Raw genomic sequence first — 27051 nt, 5'->3', positions numbered from 1 at the left:
GAGGTGAGAGCAGCAGCGAGGCTGGATGTGAGGTTAGAATGTGGGTGGCGTGACTCATTGTAGGTTTAAGCACAGAAGGAGCAGTGAGGAAGGAGGCTGGAGGCCAAGAACAATAATAAAAGTACTTCCGAACAGACTGCTTTCTTCTCCTTGAAATCCTTGAAAGAGTAGTTGTCAAACAGCTAACAGATCATCTGCAGAGGAATGGTTTATTTGAAGAGTTTCAGTCAGGTTTCAGAGTTCATCACAGCACAGAAACAGCTTTAGTGAAGGTTACAAATGATCTTCTTATGGCCTCTGACAGTGGACTCATCTCTGTGCTTGTCCTTCTTGACCTTAGTGCAGCATTCGATACTGTTGACCATAATATCCTATTAGAGCGATTAGAACATGCTGTAGGTATTACAGGTATTGCACTGCAGTGGTTTGTATCATATCTATCTAATAGACTCCAATTTGTGCATGTAAATGGAGAGTCCTCTTCACACACTGAGGTTAATTATGGAGTTCCACAGGGTTCAGTGCTAGGACCAATTCTGTTTACATTATACATGCTTCCCCTAGGCAGCATCATTAGAAGACATAGCATACATTTTCACTGCTATGCAGATGACACCCAGCTCTATCTGTCCATGAAGCCAGATAACACACACCAATTAGTTAAACTGCAGGAATGTCTTAAAGACATAAAGACCTGGATGGCCACTAACTTTCTGCTTCTTAACTCAGATAAAACTGAGGTCATTGTACTCGGCGCTGAAAAGCTTAGAAATATGGTATCTAACCAGATTCTTATGACCTTGTAGTACCATATCACCCTATTAGAGCACTTCTCTCTCGCTCTGCAGGCCTACTTGTTGTTCCTAGAGTATTTAAAAGTAGAATGGGAGGGAGAGCCTTCAGTTTTCAGGCCCCTCTTCTGTGGAACCAGCTTCCAGTTTGGATTCAGGAGACAGACACTATCTCTACTTTTAAGATTAGGCTTAAAACCTTCCTTTTTGCTAAAGCATATAGTTAGGGCTGGACCAGGTGACCCTGAATCCTCCCTTAGTTATGCTGCAATAGATGTAGGCTGCTGGGGGATTCCCATGATGCATTGAGTTTTTCCTTTCCAGTCACCTTTCTCACTCACTATGTATTAACAGACCTCTCTGTATTGAATCGTATCTGTTATTAATCTCTGTCTCTCTTCCACAGCATGTCTTTATCCTGTCTTCCTTCTCTCACCCCAACCGGTCGCAGCAGATGGCCGCCCCTCCCTGAGCCTGGTTCTGCCGGAGGTTTCTTCCTGTTAAAAGGGAGTTTTTCCTTCCCACTGTCGCCAAAGTGCTTGCTCATAGGGGGTCATATGATTGTTGGGCTTTTCTCTGTATCTATGAAGCGCCTTGAGGCGACATTTGTTGTGATTTGGCGCTATATAAATAAAATTGAATTGAATTGAATTGAATTCTCGACAACAGCTGACGTCAAGAGCCAGACACCTCAGATCCAACCTGCTCAGGGAACGCTAAACACTCACTGCAGACTTATTGTTGGCTTTATTTTTAGTGGAAGTTTTTATCTCCCACTCTGTGACCTTTGGGTGGTAATGAGGAGCATTCACAACAAACATCAAAATGAATGGAGGGTCCCAAAATGTCCCAAATGTTTTTGACATCTTGGAGCTGAGGTGATAAAATTCCATCTTCCGGTTGTTTTAAGAGGTTCTAGTAAAAAAAGCTGTCGTACTTGTGGACTTCGCAACACAAAAAACAACTTTACAGTGTCCTCCATTTTTGTTTAAGGCCTGAAGTTTGTTTTGCACAATGTGCTGGTTTGAGGTTTTATTTTGGCAGTTTTGGTGATAAATTGCATCTCTTTGTGGTCTCTGTGGCCATTTTCTGTCTGTTTGTGGTATTAATTGTAGTATATTCCTCATACTTTGTTGTCTTATCTTGTTTCCCTTTCGTGAGTTGTCCTTGTATATTTTTCAGATCAGGTTCCCCAGTCCTGTTCCTGGTTGGCCTGATCAGTAACCGATCTATGCTTTAGGTGTGCTTCCCGCTCTTCTGTCAACACTTTCCTCTAATCTTGTTTCAGCTCCATTTGAGCAGAAATGCACTAATTAAATCAATTCTAGCTGACTTTGATCTGCTTCCTCCAAAACTGCACAGAGATTTTAAAGCACACACACTCTGAAACACACACTTGAAGTTCTACTCCCTCAGCAGCAGGGGTCAACACACTCTCCGTCTCTCCTCCCTCCCTCCCTTGCCATCATCTAATCCTCTCCATACTGGGAGCTTCAGCTGAGAGTAAGAGCAAGATAAGAGACCTCTTGTCCTCTCTGTTCAGCTCACTCTTCTCGCTCCATTTCTCCTCTCGCTACTGTTTTTTCCTTTTCTTTCTGAAATGGGATGTGGAAATTCCTCTCCAGCCAAACACATGACTAATAACAACAGCAGCAACAAGCGCAGCAGAGGTGAGGACACTGAAAAACTGAACATACTGTTAGTCATATGGAGCAGCTGGCAGGTTTAAGGTGTCTTATTTTGCCTTTAGAGTTACTAAAGGTGCTTTAGTAACTTGTTTATGTCCTGCAGGTGTTAGCGGTCCAGTCTGTAGAGTTTTTGACTTTGGAAGCTGTAGGAGGTGAAAGCAAAGTCCACGTCTGTCTGCTCAAAATCAATTAAAATTTTCAGGAATTTCTGACACTCCTGAAAACGCTGGAAAGCAATTCATCTGTAAGGTTTAAGTTGCAGTTTGTGGTGTTTTGCTGTTTCAAAGTTCACTTGTGCTTTTACTTAACTATAATTAAAAGCAATCAGGATTGACTGATTGTACTTTTTATTGTTATTATTTGGGTTGTTTCAAAATAATTTAGTGTGTGATTTTAGTCTTCAGGATGGTTTTGTAAGTAATTTTCTGTTAGTGTGTTTTTTTTATTATTATTATTATTTGTTTTCGGTCTCTTTCTGCTGATTCGTCTCCCATGTTGGTTGTTTTTAAGTGTCATGTGAGTCACTATCTGATGGACTGATATCTCTTTATGACTTACCTCATTTTCCATCTCATTTTGTTTTTTGGGGTTTTTTTTGCTTCTTGTGCATTTTTTGAAACTCCTGGTTTGTTCTCTGAAGGGAGGGAGAATCATTTCCATTTGTTTATGTCTGTCTGTCTGTTTGTTAGAAGTCTAGCGTCTGTAGTTTTCAAGATATTATGTTCAGGTTTTATCTGATGATAGATACTAAGAACAGCTCGAGCTGATTTAATTTTGGTGAAAATCTAGTCGAGGTCACACCAGATGTAAAAATCTGTAACAACTGTATATTACCCACAATTTTTCAAAGATCGTCTTCAAACTTCACAACACTATACGAGGTCTTGGAGAACTTGAGTAGTTAAGTTGGCTAAGGATTTGACCTTGATTGTTAGTGCCCAAGGTCAAAGTTGCCCTTGAAAAAAAGAATTCAAGAAACAATATCGAGTAATATATCATATATTATATGGGAGCTGTGCAACACACTTTTTCATTTTTTTAATAAGACATCCTATGATGTCATAGTGATGTCAGACTTTCACAGAGTCACACACTGCATGAATATAGATTAAAATCTCGAAGCCAGTTCTGCTCAATCATCTGGGTAAAGATAATAAAAAATATACCTTTTAAGTATATAGAGCTTCAAGGTCATGGGTCAATGGTCAGACATCAGTGTGTTTTTTAGAAAACAGGCTGATGTTGTCATGAAACAGTTTTGATATAACCTCTGTCCTTTGTGGGGTGGGTAGGTGGGGGTGGGTTGGTGTTGTCTTTGAACTAATTTGTCTCCTCCTGGTTGTTTCTGGGCCACTTTCAGGTGGATTTACAAACTGGCTCATCCATTGAGTCATTTTTCTTTTTCCTTCTTTCTTTTTTGTGATCTTGTTGTGTCTCCTTTTTGTTGTTGGACATCTTTGCTACTGATGCACATGTTATACAACAGTTTAATGTGAAATGCTTCACATTTTTATTCCCAATAAAATATTAGAATTATCTGAGGATTAAGTATGGGGACCTCATACCCTAAATTTTGAACATAAGAACATTGGAAAGGAAAAAACAAGGTAATGGGGAAGGGAACAAGGAAAGAAAGAAGGAAAAAAGAAAGAAAGGAAACATGGAAGGACAGGAACAACGAAGAAAAGGAAAAAGGAAGGAAACAAGGATTGCAAGAAGCAAATGAAGAAAAAGAATAAAATAAAGGGAAGAGAGAAAGAAGGAAGAGAAGGACGGACGGAGAGAAATGAGAGGGAGAAACTTTTAATAATCAAGTTTTTTTTTTAATTCTTTATTTCTAAAATATTAATTCACAAAGGTGATTACAGGCATTAATCAACACAATTTACAAGGGAAAAACAAAGAAAAAGAAAGAGAAAGAAAAAAGAGAAAAGGAAAAAAAAAGAAAAAAAAAAAGAAAAAACAGTCGGGAGTGACCAGTTAGCTAGGTTGGTGGTTTCAAGCTTTGAAAAGAAGATTCGGCTTATGGGTATTGGCATATAGGGCCCACTTATCCCAACACAAATGGAACCAACCCACCCTGTCATTGACATGAGCTGTTACCTCCTCCATCCTATAAATCTCTAGCGAAATTTCCCACCATAATGACAAGGTCGGTATATCTTGCAAGGACCATTTCTTAGTTATACTTTTTTTACTTGCAACAAGTAAAGCTCTTAACAGACATGTATCATGTTTAGACCAGTTCTGCGGTATACAACCAAAAAAGATTGTCTTCATGTCCAAAGGGAATGTACAGTCAAAAATGCCTTGTAATGTACCATGAATGTCTTTCCAGTAAGTCCGTAGCACAGGACAGTCCCACATAATATGGGTGTGATGTGCTCGTTGGTGTCCACAGTTTCTCCAACACACAGGAGGATTCCCATCATAATGAGCCTTTTGACACGGAGTAATAAAGAACCTTATCAAAGACTTCCATCCGAATTCCCTCCAGCTGTTGGAGGAAGTACTCCTCCATTGCCGCTCCCACATCTGAGTCCATTCATCCCTTGAAATACACATCCCTCCCTCCTTTTCCCATAACATCTTCACATAATCAGTTGAGTGGGGAAGCTTATTTATAAGAAAATTATACAAAAAAGAAATGAGTCTTGTATCGACATCCCCACTGTACGCCTGTCTAAACAATGTTACCAGTTCTGCATTAGTGTTTGACATCACACCGATTGTTGTCTTTATGTAATGTCTTATTTGCAGGTATCAATAAAAATCCTGTTTTTCTAGATTGTATTTATGTTTCAGTGTGTCAAAACGAATATAGTTCCCATCCTTAATCAAACTATCGAATGTAGATAACCCTTTAGCAGACCAACTTTTAAAACATGAGTCCAATTTATTCGGGACAAAGTCAGAGTCATATGCATACCATTTAAATAAAGCCAAATCCTGTTCCAGTTTAAATTCTTTCACGACTTTTCTCCATATATTAAGTGTACACGACACCCAGGGGTTGTAAACCTTGTCAATACCTTCTCGAATGTTCGAATCCATCAAGACAGCTTGTATTGGAGAGGAAAACATGCTCTCCTCAATAGTCGTAATAACGTAAATTCAGTAAAATCATAATTCACGTCGGCAGTAATGACACCCGGTTACGCCAATCGGAGGTCACTAAAATCAATATTGAATCGGTGTGCAACTTTGCCAAAACAATGTCGGACTCTGTAGTTTTCTCTGGTCCCCTCCCCAATCAGACCAGGACTGACATGTTTAGCCGCATGTTCTCCTTAAATTGCTGGCTGTCTGAGTGGTGTCCCAGAAACGATGTGGGCTTCATAGATAATTGGCAAACCTTCTGGAGGAAACCTGGTCTTGTTAGGAGAGATGGCATCCATCCCACTTTGGATGGAGCAGCTCTCATTTCTAGAAATATCGACAAATTTATTAAACCCCTCAAAATATGACTATCCAGAGTTGCAGAGTTGCAGTCTTACACGCCTCTCTGCAGCTTCTCTCCTCCTGCTACCCCCCCAAAAACCCATCTCCATGGAGACTGTGTCAGCTTCCAAAAAGACAAAAAACAAACTAAAAACCAGCAACAAACAACTTAAACATTTACAAAGAAAGAACAATACAGTATCCACATCTGAACCAAAGAGTAAAACAGTGAAATGTGGATTATTAAATATTAGGTCTCTCTCCTCCAAGTCTCTGTTAGTACATGACTTAATAATTGATCAACAAATTGATTTACTCTGCCTTACAGAAACCTGGTTGCAGCAGGATGATTATGTTAGTTTAAATGAATCAACACCCCCGAGTCATTCTAACTACCAGAAATCTCGAAGCACAGGTCGAGGGGGCGGTGTGGCAGCAATTTTTCACACCAGTCTATTAATTAATGAAAGACCAAGACAGACTTTTAATTCATTTGAAAGCCTGATGCTTAACATTGTCCACCCCAGCTGTGAAACTCAGAAACCAGTCTTACTTGTTATCATCTATCGTCCACCTGGGCCTTACACAGAGTTTCTGTCTGATTTCTCAGATTTTATATCTAATTTAGTTCTGAGCTCAGATAAAATAATTATTGTGGGTGATTTTAACATCCATGTAGATGCTAAAAATGACAGCCTCAACATGGCATTTAATCTGTTATTAGACTCAATTGGTTTCTCTCAAAATGTAAAAGAACCCACCCACCACTTTAATCACACTCTAGATCTTGTTTTAATAGAAACTGAACATTTAACAGTGTTTCCTGAAAACCCTCTCCTGTCTGATCATTTCCTGATAACATTTACATTTACAATAATTGATTACACAGCAGTGGAGAGTAGACTTTATCAAAGTAGATGTCTTTCTGAAAGCGCTGTAACTAAGTTTAAGAATATAATCCAGCCACTGTTATCATCGTCAATGCCCTGTACCAACACAGAGCAGAGCAGCTATCTGAACGCTACCCCAACAGAGGTCAATTATCTTGTTAATAATTTCACCTCCTCACTACGTACGACTCTGGATACTGTAGCTCCAGTGAAAACTAAGGTCTCTAATCAGAAGTACCTGACCCCGTGGTATAATTCTCAAACACGTACCCTAAAGCAGATAACTTGTAATCTGGAGAGGAAATGGCGTGTCACAAATTTAGAGGATCATCATTTAGCCTGGAGAAATAGTTTGTTGCTTTATAAGAAAGCCCTCCGCAAAGCCAGAGCAGCTTACTATTCGTCACTGATTGAAGAAAATAAGAACAACCCCAGGTTTCTCTTCAGCACTGTAGCCAGGCTGACAAAAAGTCAGAGCTCTTTTGAGCCAACCATCCCTTTAACGTTAACTAGTAATGACTTCATGAACTTCTTCACAAATAAAATTTTTATCATTAGAGAAAAAATTACCAATAATCATCCCACAGATGTAATATTATCTACAGCTACGCTTAGTACCATTGATGTTAAGTTAGACTCTTTTTCTCCAATTGATCTTTCTGAGTTAACTTCAATAATTACTTCCTCAAAACCATCAACGTGTCTTTTAGACCCCATTCCTACAAAACTGCTCAAAGAAGTCCTGCCATTAATTAATTCTTCGATCTTAAATATGATCAACCTATCTCTAATAATCGGCTATGTACCACAGGCCTTCAAGGTGGCTGCAGTTAAACCTTTACTCAAAAAGCCATCTCTAGACCCAGCAGTCTTAGCTAATTATAGGCCAATCTCCAACCTTCCTTTGATATCAAAAATCCTTGAAAGAGTAGTTGTCAAACAGCTAACAGATCATCTGCAGAGGAATGGTTTATTTGAAGAGTTTCAGTCAGGTTTCAGAGCTCATCACAGCACAGAAACAGCTTTAGTGAAGGTTACAAATGATCTTCTTATGGCCTCTGACAGTGGACTCATCTCTGTGCTTGTCCTGCTAGACCTTAGTGCAGCATTCAATACTGTTGACCATAATATCCTATTAGAGCGATTAGAACATGCTGTAGGTATTACAGGTACTGTGCTGCAGTGGTTTGTATCATATCTATCTAATAGACTCCAATTTGTACATGTAAATGGAGAGTCCTCTTCACACACTGAGGTTAATTATGGAGTTCCACAGGGTTCAGTGCTAGGACCAATTCTGTTTACATTATACATGCTTCCCCTAGGCAGCATCATTAGAAGACATAGCATACATTTTCACTGCTATGCAGATGACACCCAGCTCTATCTGTCCATGAAGCCAGATAACACACACCAATTAGTTAAACTGCAGGAATGTCTTAAAGACATAAAGACCTGGATGGCCACTAACTTTCTGCTTCTTAACTCAGATAAAACTGAGGTTATTGTACTCGGCGCTGAAAAGCTTAGAAATATGGTATCTAACCAGATTCTTACTCTGGAAGGCATTACCTTGGCCTCCAGTAACACTGTGAGGAACCTTGGAGTCATTTTTGACCAGGATATGTCCGTCAATGCACATATTAAACAAATATGTAAGACTGCGTTCTTCCATTTGCGCAACATCTCTAAAATTAGAAATATCCTGTCTCAGAGTGACGCTGAAAAACTAGTTCATGCATTTATTACTTCCAGGCTGGACTACTGCAATTCATTATTATCAGGATGTCCAAAAAACTCCCTGAAAAGCCTTCAGTTAATCCAAAATGCTGCAGCAAGAGTTCTGACAGGGACTAGGAAGAGAGAGCATATTTCTCCTGTATTGGCTTCCCTTCATTGGCTTCCTGTTAAATCCAGAATTGAATTCAAAATCCTGCTCCTCACATACAAGGTCTTAAATAATCAGGCCCCATCTTATCTTAATGACCTTGTAGTACCATATCACCCTATTAGAGCACTTCGCTCCCGCTCTGCAGGCCTACTTGTTGTTCCTAGAGTATTTAAAAGTAGAATGGGAGGGAGAGCCTTCAGTTTTCAGGCCCCTCTTCTGTGGAACCAGCTTCTAGTTTGGATTCAGGAGACAGACACTATCTCTACTTATAAGATTAGGCTTAAAACCTTCCTTTTTGCTAAAGCATATAGTTAGGGCTGGACCAGGTGACCCTGAATCCTCCCTTAGTTATGCTGCAATAGATGTAGGCTGCTGGGGGATTCCCATGATGCATTGAGTTTTTCCTTTCCAGTCACCTTTCTCGCTCACTATGTATTAACAGACCTCTCTGCATTGAATCATATCTGTTATTAACCTCTGTCTCTCTTCCACAGCATGTCTTTTATCCTGTCTTCCTTCTCTCACCCCAACCGGTCGCAGCAGATGGCCGCCCCTCCCTGAGCCTGGTTCTGCCGGAGGTTTCTTCCTGTTAAAAGGGAGTTTTTCCTTCCCACTGTCGCCAAAGTGCTTGCTCATAGGGGGTCATATGATTGTTGGGCTTTTCTCTGTATCTATGAAGCACCTTGAGGCGACTTTTGTTGTGATTTGGCGCTATATAAATAAAATTGAATTGAATTGAATTGAATTGAATAGTCTTCCAGTGTGCTTGGTAGCTTGTATCACACCAATTGACCACAGTCTTCAGCTGAGCAGCCCGAAAATAATTTTTTAGTGAAGGCAACCCCCATCCTCCTGCCTTCTTATATGCAGGAGGATGTAATAATCAAGATTTAATGAGAAAAGTTTATAAAACACGACAGAAAGATGAATCAAAGTGTCAAAGATCATTTATCTGATGAGGAAATTATTGGTGATTGTTGAGCTGTCACAGCTGTTTGAATCTGACTTTTGAAAAACAAATCATCAGTTTTTCCAATTTTACAAAGTTTTCACCACAAATACCCAAAGTAAAGTTTTCATGCCTGTCTACTTTCTCACTGTGGCTCTTTGCTCTAGATAAAACAAATACTGAATTTTCAGTGTGTGAAAATGTCCAATTTTTTTTTTTACAAAGTGATTTCAGTGAGCAGGAATGAATTTAACTCTCGATTGATCTCGTTTCTGTCACTGACTTCAGATCCTGCTGAGTTTTCATCAAAGCTGTGAGTAAAGTTTCAAACATATTTTCATCTTGAAACATGTCACTGTTGTTTGACCTTTCTCTCATGTTGTCTGTTAACGTAAATCAGCTGACTCTGTGTGTGCCTGTGTGTCAACAGATCAGTTGAGTCAGTGCCAGAAGATGACAAACGGAAGTCAGTCATTCATTTTTCATTATAAAATCTTTTTATCTCATTCGTCACAGTTATCCAATATATGTCTAATGAGCTGATCTGTGCAGCTGACTTTGTGTGTGTGTGTGTGTGTGTGTGTGTGTGTGTGTGTGTGTGTGTGTGTGTGTGTGTGTGTGTGTGTGTGTGTGTGTGTGTGTGAGATCAGGAACTATGGAGGTGTGTACGTGGGGTTGCCTACAGACCTGAGCAGCATACCCCAAGTCCAGATTGGCTCACTCAGAGGTAACACATCCACGGTATCAGCTGATCGCAATTTCATTTTTTATACTTATACAGCACCATTTCACATCAGCAGTGATCTCCAGACACTTTCATAAGGGGTAGATTCTGCAACATCAGATTGAGAACTCCAATGATCTCACCCATGAGCAGCACCTGGTGAAAGTGAGGAGGAAGGACTCTTTTTAAACTGGATAAAATTTGTGTAGAGAACTCAGACTGTAGAACTAGTTTGTCTTTGCAGTATAGCAACCTCAAGACATCCAGATCTAAGGCTACGTTCACACTGCAGGTCTTAATTCCGATTTTTTGATCAAATCCGATTTTTTTGTCTGCTTGTTCACACTACAAATAAAATGCGACAGCAAACGCACTCTAGTGTGAACCCTCAAAGACGTCACACACAACGCGCTCTGTTTAGACCCAGAGCAAGCAATATTGTTTGACTGATGGCCCTTAATATAAAGACTTCGGACTTTACGTTTCCCAATTTTTTCTTTAAGTTATTTTGTTATTTACACAATAATGTAAATAACCTAATAATTATCCTTATTGCTGTTTTAGAGAGGAGCGGTGCTTCAAAGGATAGTTGCAGATTTCTGTCAGAATCCGCAGATTATGCAGTACAAATAAAATGTTCACGTTTCTCCAACGTTGTCTTCCAAGCAGTTTCACTGACATCTACGCTGGATGGCCAGGAAGCGTTTGCGATGTCTTCTCGGGCGCTTCTCCGGAGCTGATAATTGGCGTCTGTCTTGTGTCAGTGGCGTAAAAGACGGATTTAATGCGACATGACCGTTCAAACAGCTTTCTAAAACATCGGATATATATCGGATTCAGTACCACAGTGACCCAGATCGGAGTTGAAAATATCGGATTTGTGCCGTTCACACCATGATCGGATATGGGTCGCATAGGGTAAAAAAAAAAAAAAATCGGATTTGATGCGCTTTCACCTGCAGTGTGAATGTTTTCCCACGGGTATCTTCTTTGGGACCTCTTTCATTTCCTATTTTTTTGGATTTGAGTAAGGACGTTCAAGCAGAAAGACACCTCTAAGCTGATACTCCCATTTATAGACATGTTTCATCTATCCCACAGCAATGTCACATTGCATTTCATTCATTTAAATTGGATTAACTTAAATGGTTTTCTACACCTGGATTTAGTTTTCAGTGGTCTACAGCTGAAGTGCTTGCTAAATACAGTACTATGCAAACGTTTTGAGCCACCCCTCATTTATTTGTTCTGATAGGAAAATGGGTGCAATTATTTATTTTATCGTCAACTTTATTCTTCAACAAAGCCTCAACTATCTAAGGTAGCGTTCTACTAATTTTTTAAGTGGTCTTGAGGAATGGTTCTTCAGTAATCAAAGCTCTTCTTTCGATGTTGGCTCCTCATTGTTCTGTTCTCTGTCAAGATAATTGCTTTAATAAAGTTGAGGTCCAGGCTAGGGAGGCCAATGCATGACTGATTGTGTTCCACTGTGTGTTTTTCTATCCAGGTATGATTTTACTGTGTTTCGGTGTGTATTTAGGATCATTGTCATGCTCACTGTAAATTAGAAGCTTTCCATATGATCTTGGATGGTGAATCAAAGTCTAATGGTACTTTTCTGTATTCATTATTCCACCATACTCCAACACCAGTGGCTGATCACTGTTACACCTCTCTCCTGACCTCCTCTGTACATACTGATGACGATTAGAATCAAAACTTTCTGATTTGGGTTCATCTCTCCATCAGGGCTTAAATGGTTTTAAATAGTCCCACACCTCTACAGTTTATTCCTCTTGTTTAAGGACAAACTGCACCCTTCTGATGAGGTATGCAAGTCTTCAGCTATCAGTTCTTTGGGAATCGCCTAGTTGGTGTAAAAATATTATTTTATGTCTGTTAAATTGTGTTATCGTTGGCATTTTTTGTAAACTGAACTAAATAAATGAAAACGAATGTGTCTCTGTAACAGGCTGCTAGTAACGAGGTGTCTAAAGATTGGTTTCTTGCTAAGTTGTCTCATGAGTTAGGTGGCTTTTTATGCTTAAATGATTAATAGGTCAGATTTCAGAGGCTTAACAAACAAAACAATTCCTCTGAAAATGTTCAGGTACAAGAAGTGGACTGAAAATGAGGAAAAAAGAAGCCAATGTCCAAAGAAAAATTTTGAAAGACTCACAGAATACCTGGAGAACTACTGGTAAAGGGCACTTTAAAAATTACAAGTCTGACTGCTTGGAAGGAATATATAAAGAAATGAGGGGTGGCTCAAGACTTTTGAACAGAACATAATGGAAGCTGTTTCAAAACCAGGCGTGTTCAAATCCAATAAACTGTGACATACAGGTGATCTAAACCAATTGGATATAATGACATAAATGATTACCAGACTAAGTCTGACCTCCTTTGACCTTGTATGCGTTTCTATGCTCTGCGTCCTGGTTTGTTTGCTGTGGGGTTATGATGGAGCTGTTGTTCTGTTTTGAGTAGGAGCAAAAAAACTGAGTGCAATGCAAAGTCTGAACACATAAACAAGGAGGAACCACAGTGCCATAAACTTAATGTCTCTGCCCACATTATATCCCAAATATGATCAGAACTCGTGACAAGTAAACAAGCACATCCTCAATTTCCTGTTGAATCTTCAGGGTCATGAGAGCCTGGGAGAGAGAGAACTCTGGGCACGCTGTGTGTTCGTTAGCCTTTTATTATTAATGTGTGTGTCTGTTTGTGTGTGTGTGTGCGATGTCAGCTCCATATTATATAATGTAGTGATGCTATGAGTGCATTTAACATATTGTTTGAGTGTGTGTGGAAGTTAATTAATGAATTCATCCTCTGCTGCAGAGCCTCCGAGAGACTCTGTGTCCCTCAGGAAACCGCTGTGGGGGGACTGACTCTGGTTTTAATGAAGAGCCAAGCCTGTGCATGCTTCACTGTGTGAGTGACGACCTCCACTGGTTCCTCTCCACAGTCTCATTAATGAGAGCTGAGATGTTACATCAGTGGTAAAAGGGCCATACCAGTGTGTCTTTGCATTGTACAATTTTCCCATCATGCACCATTAAAGAGTGATGTGGATCCTTAACTCAAGGCTCGGGCAGTATGATGATACATTAGGGTATTTAAAACATTTTAATGCAGCCAAAAAACAGATATGGACACAGTGTTATGCACTGTAGTGCATGAAAACACCATCAGAGGGCAGTAACATCGCAGCTAAGCTCAGTAAGCTGTGAAAGACTTGTGAACAAAGTACAAGAGGTGAACTGTTCAAGAGTAATCCAGGTTTAATAAACTGTTAAAAAAAAAAACATTAAAAAAAACAACATATATAAAATATAGAAAAACTGTTTTTTATACTTTATACTGTATTTGTAAGGTATAAAACTAAAATGACACCAAGACCTGAAAAGTATGGAAAAACACACTTTGAAATATAAAGACATGGCAAAAAGGTGCAAAAATGGCAAACAGACTAAAATAAGAAAGAAAATATCAGTAATGACCTTTAGGACACACTGACATCCAAACTAAGAGCTCTGTATAGATCTAATGCTGCCCATCGAAGCCTATTTCAGTCTGTGCTTCTCTGTGAACTGATAGGTACAGAGGAAGAATGGAAAAAGAAACCCTGCAGGCGTTCATCAGCTCCTCTGTGTTGTCATCAGGAACCCACCGAGTCTCCACTGAGCAGCAGCAGCACCCAGCAGAGCCAATTTCATCTCTCAGCATCCCCTCAGAGGCTTGAATGGGATCAACTCCACCTGATTCAGCTGACTGTGGCGAACCTGACAAACTGGTTAGAGAGTCCAGACGTAGATTTGGACCTGGACATTCAAATTGGTCACAGTTTGCTGCTCAGGCGACGTAACGCTGCAGGCTTTTTATTCCAGGCGGATGCACCAGTGGGAGCTCAGCATTTGGCCTCATTGGAGTGATTGGTAGCTGCCGGCTGTCCCTATTACATTTGTACAGTTTTTGTGAATATTATAGCATGGCTCCTCTTGTCATTGAAAAATTAAGTCATTAGGTATGCTTTATATGTTTTTGTATTGACAGCCAATGGCTGTCAGTGAAACAATATGCAGCTTACAGCTCAGTCACATTAGAGGAAAAAAGACAGCAACCTTCTGGCAGATAGGGAAATTTGTTGGTTGAATTGTTCGTTGCAAAGTAAAAGACTACCCATAAGTTAAGCATACAACACTCTCAACCTCTGGGCAATTACATTTGATCCCAATGCAATTGCACAGGTAGCCTTGTGGGATGGAACCTGTCGGCAAACATCTTGATGTATGCTCAATCATCCAGGTAAGTAAATCCCCAAAAGTTGATTCTGCTTATCTGAATGTAGCGTTTTCAGTGGGAGAAACGTTTCATCACCCATCCAAGTGAGTTCTTCAGTCTCAGCTGACTGCAGGTTTCCCCAACCTTATAAACAGTATGGTACTCATGGCCATTGATCAGTGGTCTTCAATCCGTGATCTTTGATCAGTGGTTGTTGTCATGAGAATTTGCATATCAATGATTAACGAACTGACCTCACAGCCCATTGTTACTTCAGTGGTGCTAGTTTCAGTCATTATGCAAATGTATTGTCTATAAGGTTTGGAGAAACCTGCAGTCAGTCACTTGGATGAGTGACGAAACGTTTCTCCCACTGAAAACGCTACGTCCAGATGAATAGACTATCAGTGTTGGGGAGTAACGGAATACATGTACCGCCGTTACGTATTCAAAATACAAAATATGAGTAACTGTATTCCGTTACAGTTACCGTTTAAAAAGGTGGTATTTAGAATACAGTTACTTTGTTGAAATAAATGGATTACACGGCGGTACTTCCCTGTTTCATATTGTGGTGGGTCAGGCCTGTTTGGGTTTTGTTTGACAGCTACGTTCTGTTGTTCCAGGTGGCAGTGTTACGGTTGCCATGGTTACAGGGTGACGCTCTCTCTGCGTGTTTCCTGAGTGAGAGAGCGGCTTTTTGTTGTTGTTGTGCTAAGCTAATAGGCAGAATGCTACAGGTATAGCCCTAAAGAATGTAGCATCATAGGCAGTGTAGTCCGTGCTGCAGGGAGAATGGACTGCCATACACGTTATGTGTCTGTGAGCGAGGGAGGGAGAAAAAGGAAAAGTACGAGCTGTCATCAAGCAAAAACGGGAGCTAGAAGCATGTAAATATAATAATAACCACTGCAGCCAAGAAGAGTGCCTGACGAGCCCAGTTGTAAGTAAGCTATTAAGACTGGACTGTACACCGTGTTCGTGTTTTCCTCCAAAAACAAAATAAGTTCCGTTGGAGCAGCCTTTCAACGCCTCTCACTGTCTGTCGCTAGCAAAATTGACCCAGACAACAAAGTAAAGCTAGTTTTCGGCTACGAGCCCGACACCGAACCGATGTATTAGCCAGAGGTCCCTTTACTACGGTTCGAAGCCGCCGACCTTCAGTAACAGTAATAAATCACAGCAATAGTACATTCATGTAGTTGTAAACAGCATGATAATATATTAAGTAATCCAAAGTATTCAGAATACGTTACTCTCATTGAGTAACGTAACGGAATACGTTACAGAATACATTTTGGGACATGTATTCTGTATTCTGTAATGGAATACATTTTAAAAGTAACCTTCCCAACACTGTGAATAGAATCAACTTTTGCCGACTGTCTACAAACACTTGCTGTTTGACTCAGACTGTCTGCAGTTGCTCTTGGATTGATTGGCGAAGGTTTGCAAATAATTTGACCGATTGCCAATACAATGCTATCATTCAGTCATTTTGCACCACTTAGTGCAATTCATCTGCAATGCATCTCAAAGCAGCACGGGACTCAACTGGTTGCAGAATGGTTATGTTCCTATACAAATACCAGGTTGCTCAGTGCCTGTTTCATTCTGCTGTTAAATTGCCGTCCTGCAGCAACTACGTCACTATTTGTGGAAGATTTTCTGTTTGAAGTCTATGAAGTGCCTATGTGGCAACAGATTTTTAATGCTTCACCGCAGTTAACTGCCTTATCAGCACAAACAGACTGCATGTAATTGCCAACTTCAGCAACTTCAGCCCATCTTATTTTCATGATTTCATTTTAAAGTTCACTGCACAACGTAAATGTTGCCTTCACCAGTTGTTGTAACCACAGATGTAAACTATAAAGAATGGCCGTGGCTCCCCAGGAACAAGAAGTGGAATAAACCTGCATTCTTCATTATGGCCAGCAGGGGGCAACCCATCTTGTAGGGGAAAATGAAGTTTAGGGGAAATTGCTCCACTTCACACTTCCTTTATGACCTGCTGATGATTTTATGGTCTCAGGTGCAAACCTAAAGTTTGACTGAATAAAAGATGATGCTCATTTTATATAGGTTTTGATCCGATTGGGGTAAAAATGGTGCAGTCTACGACCTGTGAGTAAGAAGTTGCTGTCTATCTTACTTGAATAATACCTTGGCTACCTAAAAACCATACTATACAAGTTCAAAGAAATTCCCTTGAATTTATACGCCTCCTCAGAGTATTCACACATAAATGAAACTGAGCAGGAAACCTGCCGTCATCCAGCTTCAGTGGTGCCGGGGTGTTGTGCCAAAAAGTGATTGTCTGCCAAAAACTGATTTCCAATCTTTGCGTGTTTTTTTATGTGTAATATCGTTACATATGTTGCTAAATAGACTTTGGTGAACAGGTATTACAAAGGGGTTATATATAAAATTAAAAAATTACCTGTTTCTCAAGTATCTTTGTGACTGTGTTATTGCACTTACATTATAATCAATCAGCTTCCTTTTGTCCACTTAAAATATGTTTACAGAACTATTTTCACATTTGTTGCAATTTCAGCTGTCCTCTTGGCCAGAATACTCTTAAAAGAGACATTTTTAAAGTCAACAATATTTTTTAACTGCATAAATAAAGGATACATAAAACTCACTGCCAAAAAGTGATTGCGGCTTCTACCTTGTTACAGGAATGTTGTTTGTTGCTCAAGATGACTTGATATCATTCATGAGGGATATATTTGACATATGTTTCACATATTATACACCAACAAGTTATTTATAGCAATTTAAATACAAGCAATCAGTTTTTGGCAGACAATCACTTTTTGGCACAACACCGGCTCTCTCCTTCTCCTCAAAGTTTCAGTGGACGATATCTTGATCCACATTCGGCAGTTATTATTTTGATTTTCTAAAGCAACTCTTCCAGCTTCTAAAATGTGAAAATCTGCCACAAATCTTTGATGTTGGGCAAAGTGTGGTGGTAGTCGTGATGAAAAGATTTCTAGCATTCACTGTAAACCTTATGAACTGCATTCATTTATGGTGTTAATTACCTTTCAGTTTTAGATTAACTGTAAAAAGCTTTTTTGTTTCTGTCTGTAAATAAATCAGACGACCATGTGTCTAAAGCCATCAGGAGAAAACCAGCAGTTACGTTCACTTTTAAACCCCAGCGTTATATGTTAGAAGCACGATACAGACAATGCATACAGACGATAACTGTCCGACTGTCACTCTGACAGTCGATAATTATTTTTTCTGAGTTCCAAGCAGATTTTATGAAGCATGTAATTTTCGAAGGACAAAAGCTTCAGGTAAGTTGGTTCGTTTCCTTTATTTCCGCTGTGGCTTCTGGAGAAACAGAGAGGAAAACTCCAGGGCTGGAAAGATAAGGGGCGTTAATCTGATCCATGTATGTGTTTGGACCCTGGAAAGAAGCCAGAGTACTTGGAGATATCCATCCAGATAATAGGTGGAGCACAACTCCACACATCAGGACAAAGGCTGGATTCAAACCCCAGCAGTGGTACTCAGCACTGTGCAAAAGTGCTGAAATGTAGAAAAAAAAAACACTTGAACACACTGAGTGAATAAGGCTGGTAGCAAAAAAGCCCTTTGAGTGAGAGTCCTCACTTGGTTACCTGCTAAATTAGCCTAGAAACTAGAATTATTGGTCAGACAGTTGTATTAAAAATCCTTCAACAGCACCAACAAGGTGCAGACGTCCAGTTCTGGGGCTTCAGTAAGCTGAAGTGAAGCTGAGCAGATAGCTAGCAGCTGTTTCACCTGCAGCTGGAAAAACCTGGTTTAAAGCTAAAATGATTCCAACTCAGTTTCTATAGAGTAAAGATTTGCTTTATTATTGTTATACAGAATATATTTGTAGTTTTGGAATTTTTGATGATGTCATCATGGATAGTAAAAATGATTCAGTTTGAGCTGCTGTGTATTACACAACCACAGCTTTGGTCGAGCAATTCTTACACTTATTTTAGGAATTATCGGAAAAAAAAACTTCCCATCAAACACAACATTTGCCTCTGTCAGTGCACCCCAGGGTGGCTATGGCTACAATGTAGCTTGCCATCACCGGTGTGTGAATGTGTGTGTGAATGGGTGGATGACTGGATGTGTAAAGCGCTTTGGAGTCCTTAGGGACGAGTAAAGCGCTATACAAATACAGGCCATTTACCATTTTGATTTGAATAATCAGCCATAACACCTACGTTAAAAATAAATATTTTATTTGTTTCTGGAACAAAACTTTAGCTTTAATGCAAACATTCCCCTCCTGATGTCAGCAGCTGAAGCAGAACAAACCACAAACTGCCAGCAGAGAGCGAACGAGTGTCAGCTGTGACCTGCACAGGTGCAAGAATCCACCAATAGGCTTAAAGTGTGCAGGAACGAGTGTGTGGTTTAACAAACTGAAGTCTGTGGGGTTTGGAGGCCAATACTGACGCTGGAGGAGAGGACGTTTCAGCTCAGCCTGCAGAAGGAATGTGACGGCTTACAGGTCTAAGTGAGAACAACAGGTCTGAAGAAAATTACGTTAAAGTTTGGTCTATTTATGCTCTCTAGGCTGAGAAACTCTTCATGCTGGAAGCAGGTACTGAATGCATGTTAACCTCTCCTCCTGCCCCAGTGTGCTAGTGGGGGATCTCAGAGCTGGAGGTTCGTCACTAAAACGGAGGTAGCTGTGTGGTTTGCTTGTTTTGGCCTCGTCCGGCTGCTTTTTAAGGCTTTACTTTTCTAGTTTGCACAGTTTTTTTAGGAGCTCCCCATTAATGTTCAGTCCTGTAGTCCAGAGCCCTGATGTCCTCTCCTGCAGCCAGCTTCCTGTACAGCTCAGACAACTCATCAGGCCGCGGCATCTTCGACTCCGGCGTGCAGGGAATATCAAAGTCTGACGACTGCTGAGACTCTGATTGGATGATTCCATCATCCCCCTCCTCCCTCTGTTTCTGTCCATCCAGCTCTGGTTGGATGATCAGGGTGTCGGGTAAACACGAGTCCATGTTCTGAGAGGAATGATTGGACTGCGAGCCGGACAGTGTCAGGCTGAAGCCATCGGGGGCAGTTTCTTCGTCACTGAACAGATCGGGTGTCTGCGAGCCTGTCATCTCAGAGCAGCAGGACTGTGGTTGGCTCCTGAGGCTGTTCTGGCTGTCGGTCAGAGTCTCAGTGGTGAAGAAGTCCTCCCACCTCGGAGGCTGAGATGAAATGTCCTCCGGCTGTCCGGCTCCAACCTTTTCCTCGTCACCTTGCTGCTCCTCCTCCTCCTCCTCGCCGTTGGACTCGGTGCAGTCGACATAGTTATGAACAGCAGGCTGGGCATCGGTGATGGTCAGCGGTAAAGACTCCTCCACACACACAGGGAGTGCTGTTGTTTCAGGAGTTCCCTCTACTTATAGAACAAAAGAAACAAAATCAAACAAACAGTAACAGTGAAGTACTCAGGGCAAAAAACTACTGCAACATGACATCACTTCCTGTCGTGACATTCATATCCTACAGCGCTCAGGAAAAAGGGCCTACTCGATCATCTCAGCTGAACTTCCTCAGACCTCGTGAATCCATTTCAGCTGCTTTGGTGCAAATCAAAGTGACAGCAAGTAACTTGCAGGTTTACCTTTTTGTACTCCCAACTTCTTCCTCACTGGTGCCACATCGAGCCCATCAAACAGCTCTTCGTCACTCTCTGAGTCTGAACACACAAACACACATCAGCCTCGTTTTAATGACTGGTCTAGCTTATTGAAGCACCACAGCACATTCCTGCCTGTTGTTCAAATGCTTATAAAAGCGTCGCCTCCTGTGTTTGTGTGAAGAAGCTGAATGAAGGGCAACGCGTGAGAGGCAAATACTGAGCCAAGCAGTGATCTGTAAACAAGCGTGTGGTGGCAGGCCCGCGTGCTGTTATGGAGAGCACCTGTCATTACGAGTGTGTTTGTGTTACCACAAGTAGGTCGCTGCACCCTGCTGCGTTTGAGCACTCCCAGAGGTTTGTAAACAAACGCCGCCTCATCAGACTGCTTCCTGCACATCAGCTTCAACCTGATCAGACATGCAGAAATGGCGTCGTGTTAAACTGTTAGATTATTCAATAAAGACAGCAGTAAAACCCTTTAAAGTTACCCCAAGTTACATTTGATTATAAATCAAGTAAAAGTAAGTTTAGACTTTTACATTTGTACAATTAAAATGAAGTCGACTCACATCTGTGTGACTTCAGTCAGTGTTCGACCAATGGGAATGACACTGGGGTAGATGTTCACCGGCTGGAGGTATGACAGGAAGTCCTTAATCTGAAAATCAGAAGAAGCATAGCAACAGAAACAACATGAAGTCATTTTAAAGTGGACTACTCTTCCAGCTTTGACTCTGACATAGCAGCGTTGCATGATTCACAGTTCAAAATAATTCTTACTGATATCATAGTAGTTCTTAGTGCAGTCTTCTTCTGATTGGCTGCCCCTCATAAACAGAAGGTTTGAACAGCAAATGGGTGGGGCTTTGGTTTCATTGTCCAAACAGAAATAAACATGGCCTCAAACATTAGCACTGATGCGACACAAGTATATATCTACTCATCATGGGCAAGGAATATTGGGATAATTTGGGGTTTTTAATTCTCCGAACTGTTTTCCGAACCAGAATGGAGTGATTGTTTAGCACACATTTTTAACGACTTCAAACAAGAAGGTCCTAATACAATACTGTGTGAGTGGAAGTGCGTATACCTCGGAGTAGGAGGAGTGGAAGCTGAAACAGGCTCGGTATGAACTGCCTCCTGTCCTGCATAAACACACAAAAATACATTTGGAGCACAAAACCAAACTTTATTTCTAATGAGTGCATGACGCTGGAGCTGTTCTTACTTTATTATGACGCTGGTCTTCTTGGTTCTTTCTCCAAACCACATCGTGGACGGTTTGATGCTGATGATGCGAAGAGGCGTCCCATCAGCAGCCGTGCATCCACACGGCAACCGGTTTCCTTGGAAAAACTCTTCGTCCTACAAACAAAAATCCCAGATAAAAACGTAGTGTCGCAGGAACGGAAAGAATGAAAGAAGAAAAGATTTAGGTTTTGTATCAGAAGTGGAAATGGTTCATTATCATAAATGCAGAACTACCACAAAGTTGTTTTTCAGAAATATTGGAGGTTCAGGAAAACAAATCTAAACTTCTGAAGTAAAAGAACCACGAATTTGTTTGTGAGAGACTAAAACGGGACCTTTGGGTGTCGACAGGCGTGTATCTGAGTCCTGCGGTCGGTTGTCACGTAGCTTAGGATCTCCGGCATCTTCTTGAACATCGCCAGAGTGTTGACGTGGATCTGCAGGAAAAACAGTGGACTTCATGTTACAGTGATGATTATGAGGTTAATATTTCCATCCATGCATCAGTTTGATGTCTGTGGTTTACCAGCTACTGAAGTTTTACCCACCATGCCTCTAAACTTTTCATTAATAAATACACAATGTAGCTTCCATAACTGTGTTATGGAATAACATGTTTTATTTTATTTATTTAATCTTTTTTTTTTTGCTTATGCTATTTGTATATGTAAAGCACTTTGTGAACCCTTGTTTTATGTGAAAGTGCTTTATAAATAAAGCTGGTATGGTGATGAAGGAAAGAAGGCTGACAAACGAGACCTGTGTGTTGAACTCCTCTCCCAGGTTGATAAACAGGTACTCGTATCCATACGCAGCTTTACAGTTGAGCCACACAACGTGATGAGGACTCTGACTGATCCAGTTTCCAACCAACTCAGAGATTCCGGATAAACAGACCTCCTACAAACAAACGAATGAACACACACACACACAGGCTCAAATACCGATTAAAATCATAGAAAACTGACTGCTTCTAATTCATCATAATCATCCTGAGTTATAACACAAGTTATAACAAACAAGATTTTTTTAATGGAGGAAATTTCAGTGAGGTTATGACTTATTTACAATAAAAAGTTCATGTACTAAATATTAAGTTTGAGCGAGGTGTACTTAATGAACTGGCCCCTGTCCCTGTGTGTTAACTGTATATCTCAGCAGTGACTGAAAACCAGCACGTACCCGCGATGGGATCTGGTAGAAGCGCGGGTCATAGAAGGTGGAGTCCAGATAGATGCTCTGAATGTCTTTGACCCTGTGAAGCGCGACACAGCAGCGTGAACTTAGCGTTCCAAAACAATCCGCAGCTGAAGCTTACGTGAGCTGTCCAATCACAGCTCAAGAAGAAAACGCATTCCAGACACAGTGAATCAGAGAAACTCAGGATGAAACGAGGATGATGGCGATGTTTGGTGACTGACCTGCTGCCCGAGTGTAGGTGCTCCATTCTGGACACGTCTCCAACAGGCAACCTGAAGTCTCCTGTATACAACACGTTTCCATGGGAACCCTCAAACAGGAACCTGCGATACAAAAAAACTACCAATTTGTTTGGTCTCCGGTTTTCTCACCTGATCATGTGACCCGTTTAAAGTGTACACAGAACGCATTTTGAATTCCTCGAAGTCACAGACGTTAAAGAGTGAAGTTTATTTAGCCGATTATGGAAAAATTAACAAAAACGGGAGCTTCAGACTGAGCAGGTGGGAGGGGAGGTGAAACTGAATTGTTTGTAGAAGAGATGTGTTTAAGTTCTCCTGGGTCTCCTGGTGTTTGTTATACTCTGTAACAAACCCACAAGGTTACATACTTTCTCTGATTCTAGCTTTGCTGACTTATATTGTAAAGGAACCTGGGGCGCCTCTGTCAGTGCGCCCCAGGGTGGCTGTGGCTACAATGTAGTTTGGCATCACCAGTGTGTGAGTGTGAATGGGTGGATGACTGGTTGTGTAAAGCGCTTTGGGTCCTTAGGGACTAGTAAAGCGCTATACAAATACAGGCCATTTACCATTTTACCCTGAAGCCACCTTATATCATATATTTCCTGACCAGCTGTAACAAAACCTCAATAAGTAAAAGATCAGAAGATCTAAACGATAGATTTCTCTGTGTGAATTGCGTTCTGAGTTGTGATTAAACTTTTGGGTGTTTTGTAAAGGATCCGCATGAAGCTTGGGAAGAGTGAAATCCTCCAAACATACAAATGTTGGTGGAAAATTAAACTCACATGACGGAGCCGGGACAGTGACCTGCTGGAAGCAATGTCACCACGACCTCTTCTTTCTGTCAGGGTTAAAAACAACAAACTCACACATATGGATGACAGGTTGCATCTACAGCTACATGTCTGACTTTTAGTAGTTTCAAATTCGACACAGAGCCAGACTCAAACCGATGAGTACCCAGTACCTCTCCTGATGCTTCGTCCACGAGAGAAATCTGAGTCGGGCTCTCAAGCTCAAGAGGAACCTGAACAGATGATTCATCAGGAGAGATAATGCACGTTATATATCTTCTGTTTAAATATTTAAAAAACAATCTGATAAAAGCAGAGATGTGTACTCACGATGTATTCCTCCCAAAAAGCGTACTTTGGATTGTTCAGCAGCAGCTCTTTGGTTACAAAGGAGCAGTAAAGCCTCACAGTGCGACTGCAAACAACAAACTTATATTCAGCCCTGAGTTACACGCTCATTAAAGCAGTGTTAGGTTTTAATTTCAGGATTTCAGAAATTGATTAGTTTCACAGCAGGAACAATTCATCTTTCCAATCAACCATGGGGCTGCTTGATGCCCATAACGCCCACAACAAGCAGCTGAACTGCACCCTCTGCGACATAGTACCGTTTCACAGTAAGTTTAAATGATGGTAAATTAGTGCAGAAAGGTCACAATTGTAATTCTTCACCCGAAGTCTGAGACAAATCTCAACTTTGACTCAAATATCTGAGCATCACTGGATTAAATATCAGTTTAACAGCACCCAGGCTTCACCTGAACTGCAGCTTCCTCTTCAGCAGAGGTCCTTTCAGCCCTTTCATGTGATCTGTTCAGTGAAACAGAGAGGACACCCGCCATCAGGAGGCCACACATGTAATATGTACCGTTTCTAACAACTCCTCCGGTGATGTGCAGGCGCCAGGCTCACCTTTGTGACAGTGGGAGAGGAAATATGCCCGGGCATGTAGGTTCTCCCTGTCGAACCGGTCCAGAGAGATGGTGGGGTACTCCTTCATCCGACCCGCAAACGAACTCATCTTCACTGCGACTATTTTATTTCAGTTTCCTGTTAGTTGTTCATGCGTACTTAACTTAACGAAACCAACATATTTTTATTCCCAATACCGGTTTGTTTGTTTGTCCCGCCCACGGAACTGAGCTCCCCTTCTTCGCTTTATTTTTAAGACCATTTAGCCAGTACTACCGCCACCCAGTGTCAACACGAAGTCCTATGTTCCTGTCGAGCTAGCGAACTCTTATCCAGCGGTATTTCATCAGAGTGAGTTTAAGATACTCCAGTTTCTCATTTAACATTAATATAATTTTTCAGCCACCTCCCCAGACTCTCTTTTCTTAATATTATTATCGTCAGTGAGATGGCATGTTGTTTGTGGCCATCTAATGAAACTTTGTGACCGCTGCCCTCCAACGTAGAAGAAGAAAATTCATGGTTACCAGGTAACCAACAAGCGCAGGGTCCGTCCAAAAGTCGTCTAAAAGATTTCGAAGCAAATTAATTACAAAAAATGTAAATAAACAAACAAAACTTTTACAAATCTTTTACTTAAAATAAAAAGTTTTGGTATCTGTGGCGCGTCTGTAGGCAGAACTCCATTTAAAAAAGCCAAATTATAACATTTTTTTAAATGTAAATGAATTTGATATTTTTATTTACTTGTTGTTGCTTTTGTCTCGATCTTTCCGCATGGCTTACATATGGACATTAATATTTCTGACTTTTTTCTTAGAATTCTCCAAAAGAATAAAAAATGGCCACTTTTTTCCCTGGTGGCCCTAATACTCTTCTGTACTTACATGTAATACAAAAAGAAAAATGTAATAGTTTGGGGGGCTATCCCAGCTACGAGAGAGAGGCAACAGGTTTTAAATTATTTAAAAGATTTTTAAAATAAAATGGAGCTTTTAAGATTATTTCAATGCCGAATTTACCAGAGGAACTGAATGACACGTTTAACATCTTCTGCAGTATCTAAGGAGCTACTTTTTAATAAAATCTAAAAAGAACTAAAATGATATTTAACCACTTTGTTAAGCCGATACCAGCTTTCAAGAAAGTCCAACAGAATATTTTTATTGCATTAGTATAAATAAATACATACATACATACTTACATAAATAATACAAACTTAAATGTACAAAATACAGTATTTAAAATCCTGCTTGTAGGTATTAAATTGACATAACTTACTTCCAGCAAAATCCAATAACTAGCGGGGAGATCTGTTTGTATGGGCTTAAAACCTGGGCCCTTGTGCTTTTGTTTACATCAGGCTGGAGCCTTACTGTGACCTGTGGTGTTCACTGATAACTGAGCCAAAGTCCATGTGCAGAGCGGAAGGATGCTAACTGTAGAGCTGCAAATCTGGAAAACGGAGCACCAAAGAGTACAGATCAGATATTTTAGTAATTTAATCATATATTCTCTAACAGATTAATTGATTCAGCACTGAGCACACAGTTTTCTAACCCTGTAAACCATCAGAGCTGATATAATATGAAAATAATAGGGTTTTTATTCCATGAGAGTTAGACAGTAGTTAGAAAAACCAATTTAATTATCAAACAATCAGTTTTACTGATGGTTTATAGATATAATGCTTGTGTAAGAAGTATGTTAGACTCAAGGCCCGAAAGTGAGTCACGTTATCTTGAAGTGAAGTTGTATTCTGAGAAAATGCTTCAGTTACGTCATTGCAGGAATTTTTTTTCTAGAACAGATTTCAAGCAAGCATGAGTTTCTTTCTTTGGGCCTGTTTTTCTGGGATTAATCTCAGGGCCTGTCACACTGCTCTCATGTGATGCTAACATGAGGGGTGAGATTATGTATGGGCCCACTGCTTCTCAGATCTCAGGCTTCCCCCACCTCAAATCAAACCTAGTGGTTATTTAGCTGCCCCTGGAGTGTGTTTATGCTTATCAACTTGTAATTAAAGAAAGTTGATCCGGCCTTGCTACAGGCAGGAGGTGAGTGAAATACCATTACTTATATTACAGGACTGCTTTAAGCTGCTATGACAGAAGTCTTTTATTCTTCACACCGAACTCCATTCAGAGTTTGAGTGATTTAACTTAGCAGGGTGCTGAAATTGTTACGGGAAAATTTCGCTTTTAAATTTTTAAAAAAATCGTTTTTGTTTACCTGAAATCGTTGTTTTTTTTTTAAAGAAATGTTTTGTATAAAATAATATATTTACCGCGTTAAACTGCAAAAAACTTAATTTAAAAAACAATTTGTTAAA

At 40.4% G+C, this 27051-nt stretch overlaps 1 protein-coding gene and 1 long non-coding RNA gene across 6 annotated transcripts; one reads left to right on the top strand and one right to left on the bottom strand.

Annotated features, from left to right (window-relative positions):
- Positions 1-1777: 1777 nt before the first annotated feature.
- Positions 1778-20126, top strand: LOC146499246 (uncharacterized). 4 transcript variants are annotated; one of them, XR_014870243.1, is made up of 5 exons: positions 1791-9963; positions 10081-10116; positions 10301-10377; positions 13222-13314; positions 13981-20126. It is a non-coding gene; the product is annotated as an uncharacterized LOC146499246 (long non-coding RNA). The 4 variants fall into 4 exon arrangements; XR_014870245.1 differs by having other exon boundaries at positions 1778-2461; positions 2583-10377; XR_014870244.1 differs by having other exon boundaries at positions 1780-4713; positions 4768-10377.
- Positions 18895-25231, bottom strand: dclre1c (DNA cross-link repair 1C, PSO2 homolog (S. cerevisiae)). 2 transcript variants are annotated; one of them, XM_085138138.1, is made up of 15 exons: positions 24720-25231; positions 24566-24617; positions 24138-24222; positions 23981-24040; positions 23799-23854; positions 22993-23094; positions 22754-22826; positions 22331-22471; positions 21907-22008; positions 21549-21685; positions 21411-21465; positions 20887-20975; positions 20627-20724; positions 20300-20374; positions 18895-20071 (listed from the first exon to the last, which is right to left on the bottom strand). In XM_085138138.1, exons 1-15 carry the CDS (start codon positions 24826-24828, stop codon positions 19452-19454), a joined length of 1854 nt encoding a protein of 617 aa, XP_084994264.1. In that variant the 5' UTR covers positions 24829-25231; the 3' UTR covers positions 18895-19451. The 2 variants fall into 2 exon arrangements, with proteins under 2 accessions (XP_084994264.1, XP_084994263.1); XM_085138137.1 differs by having other exon boundaries at positions 18895-20074; positions 24720-25230.
- Positions 25232-27051: the final 1820 nt, after the last annotated feature.

Source organism: Neolamprologus multifasciatus, chromosome 17 (assembly GCF_963576455.1).
Source record: "Neolamprologus multifasciatus chromosome 17, fNeoMul1.2, whole genome shotgun sequence".
Lineage (NCBI taxonomy): Eukaryota > Metazoa > Chordata > Actinopteri > Cichliformes > Cichlidae > Neolamprologus > Neolamprologus multifasciatus.
The sequence above is the reverse complement of the archived record's forward strand: the minus strand, read 5'-3'. Positions and strand labels throughout refer to the sequence as shown.

What these genes read in the sequence shown, in the direction of transcription:
- dclre1c (XM_085138137.1), bottom strand. Translation starts at nt 24,828, where the DNA reads ATGAGTTCGTTTGCGGGTCGGATGAAGGAGTACCCCACCATCTCTCTG. An exon ending in CTTTTTGGGAGGAATACATC is followed by an intron (nt 24,041 to 24,137) that starts GTGAGTACACAT and finishes TCATCTGTTCAG; the next exon opens with GTTCCTCTTGAGCTTGAGAG. An exon ending in CACCTACACTCGGGCAGCAG is followed by an intron (nt 22,827 to 22,992) that starts GTCAGTCACCAA and finishes CGCGCTTCACAG; the next exon opens with GGTCAAAGACATTCAGAGCA.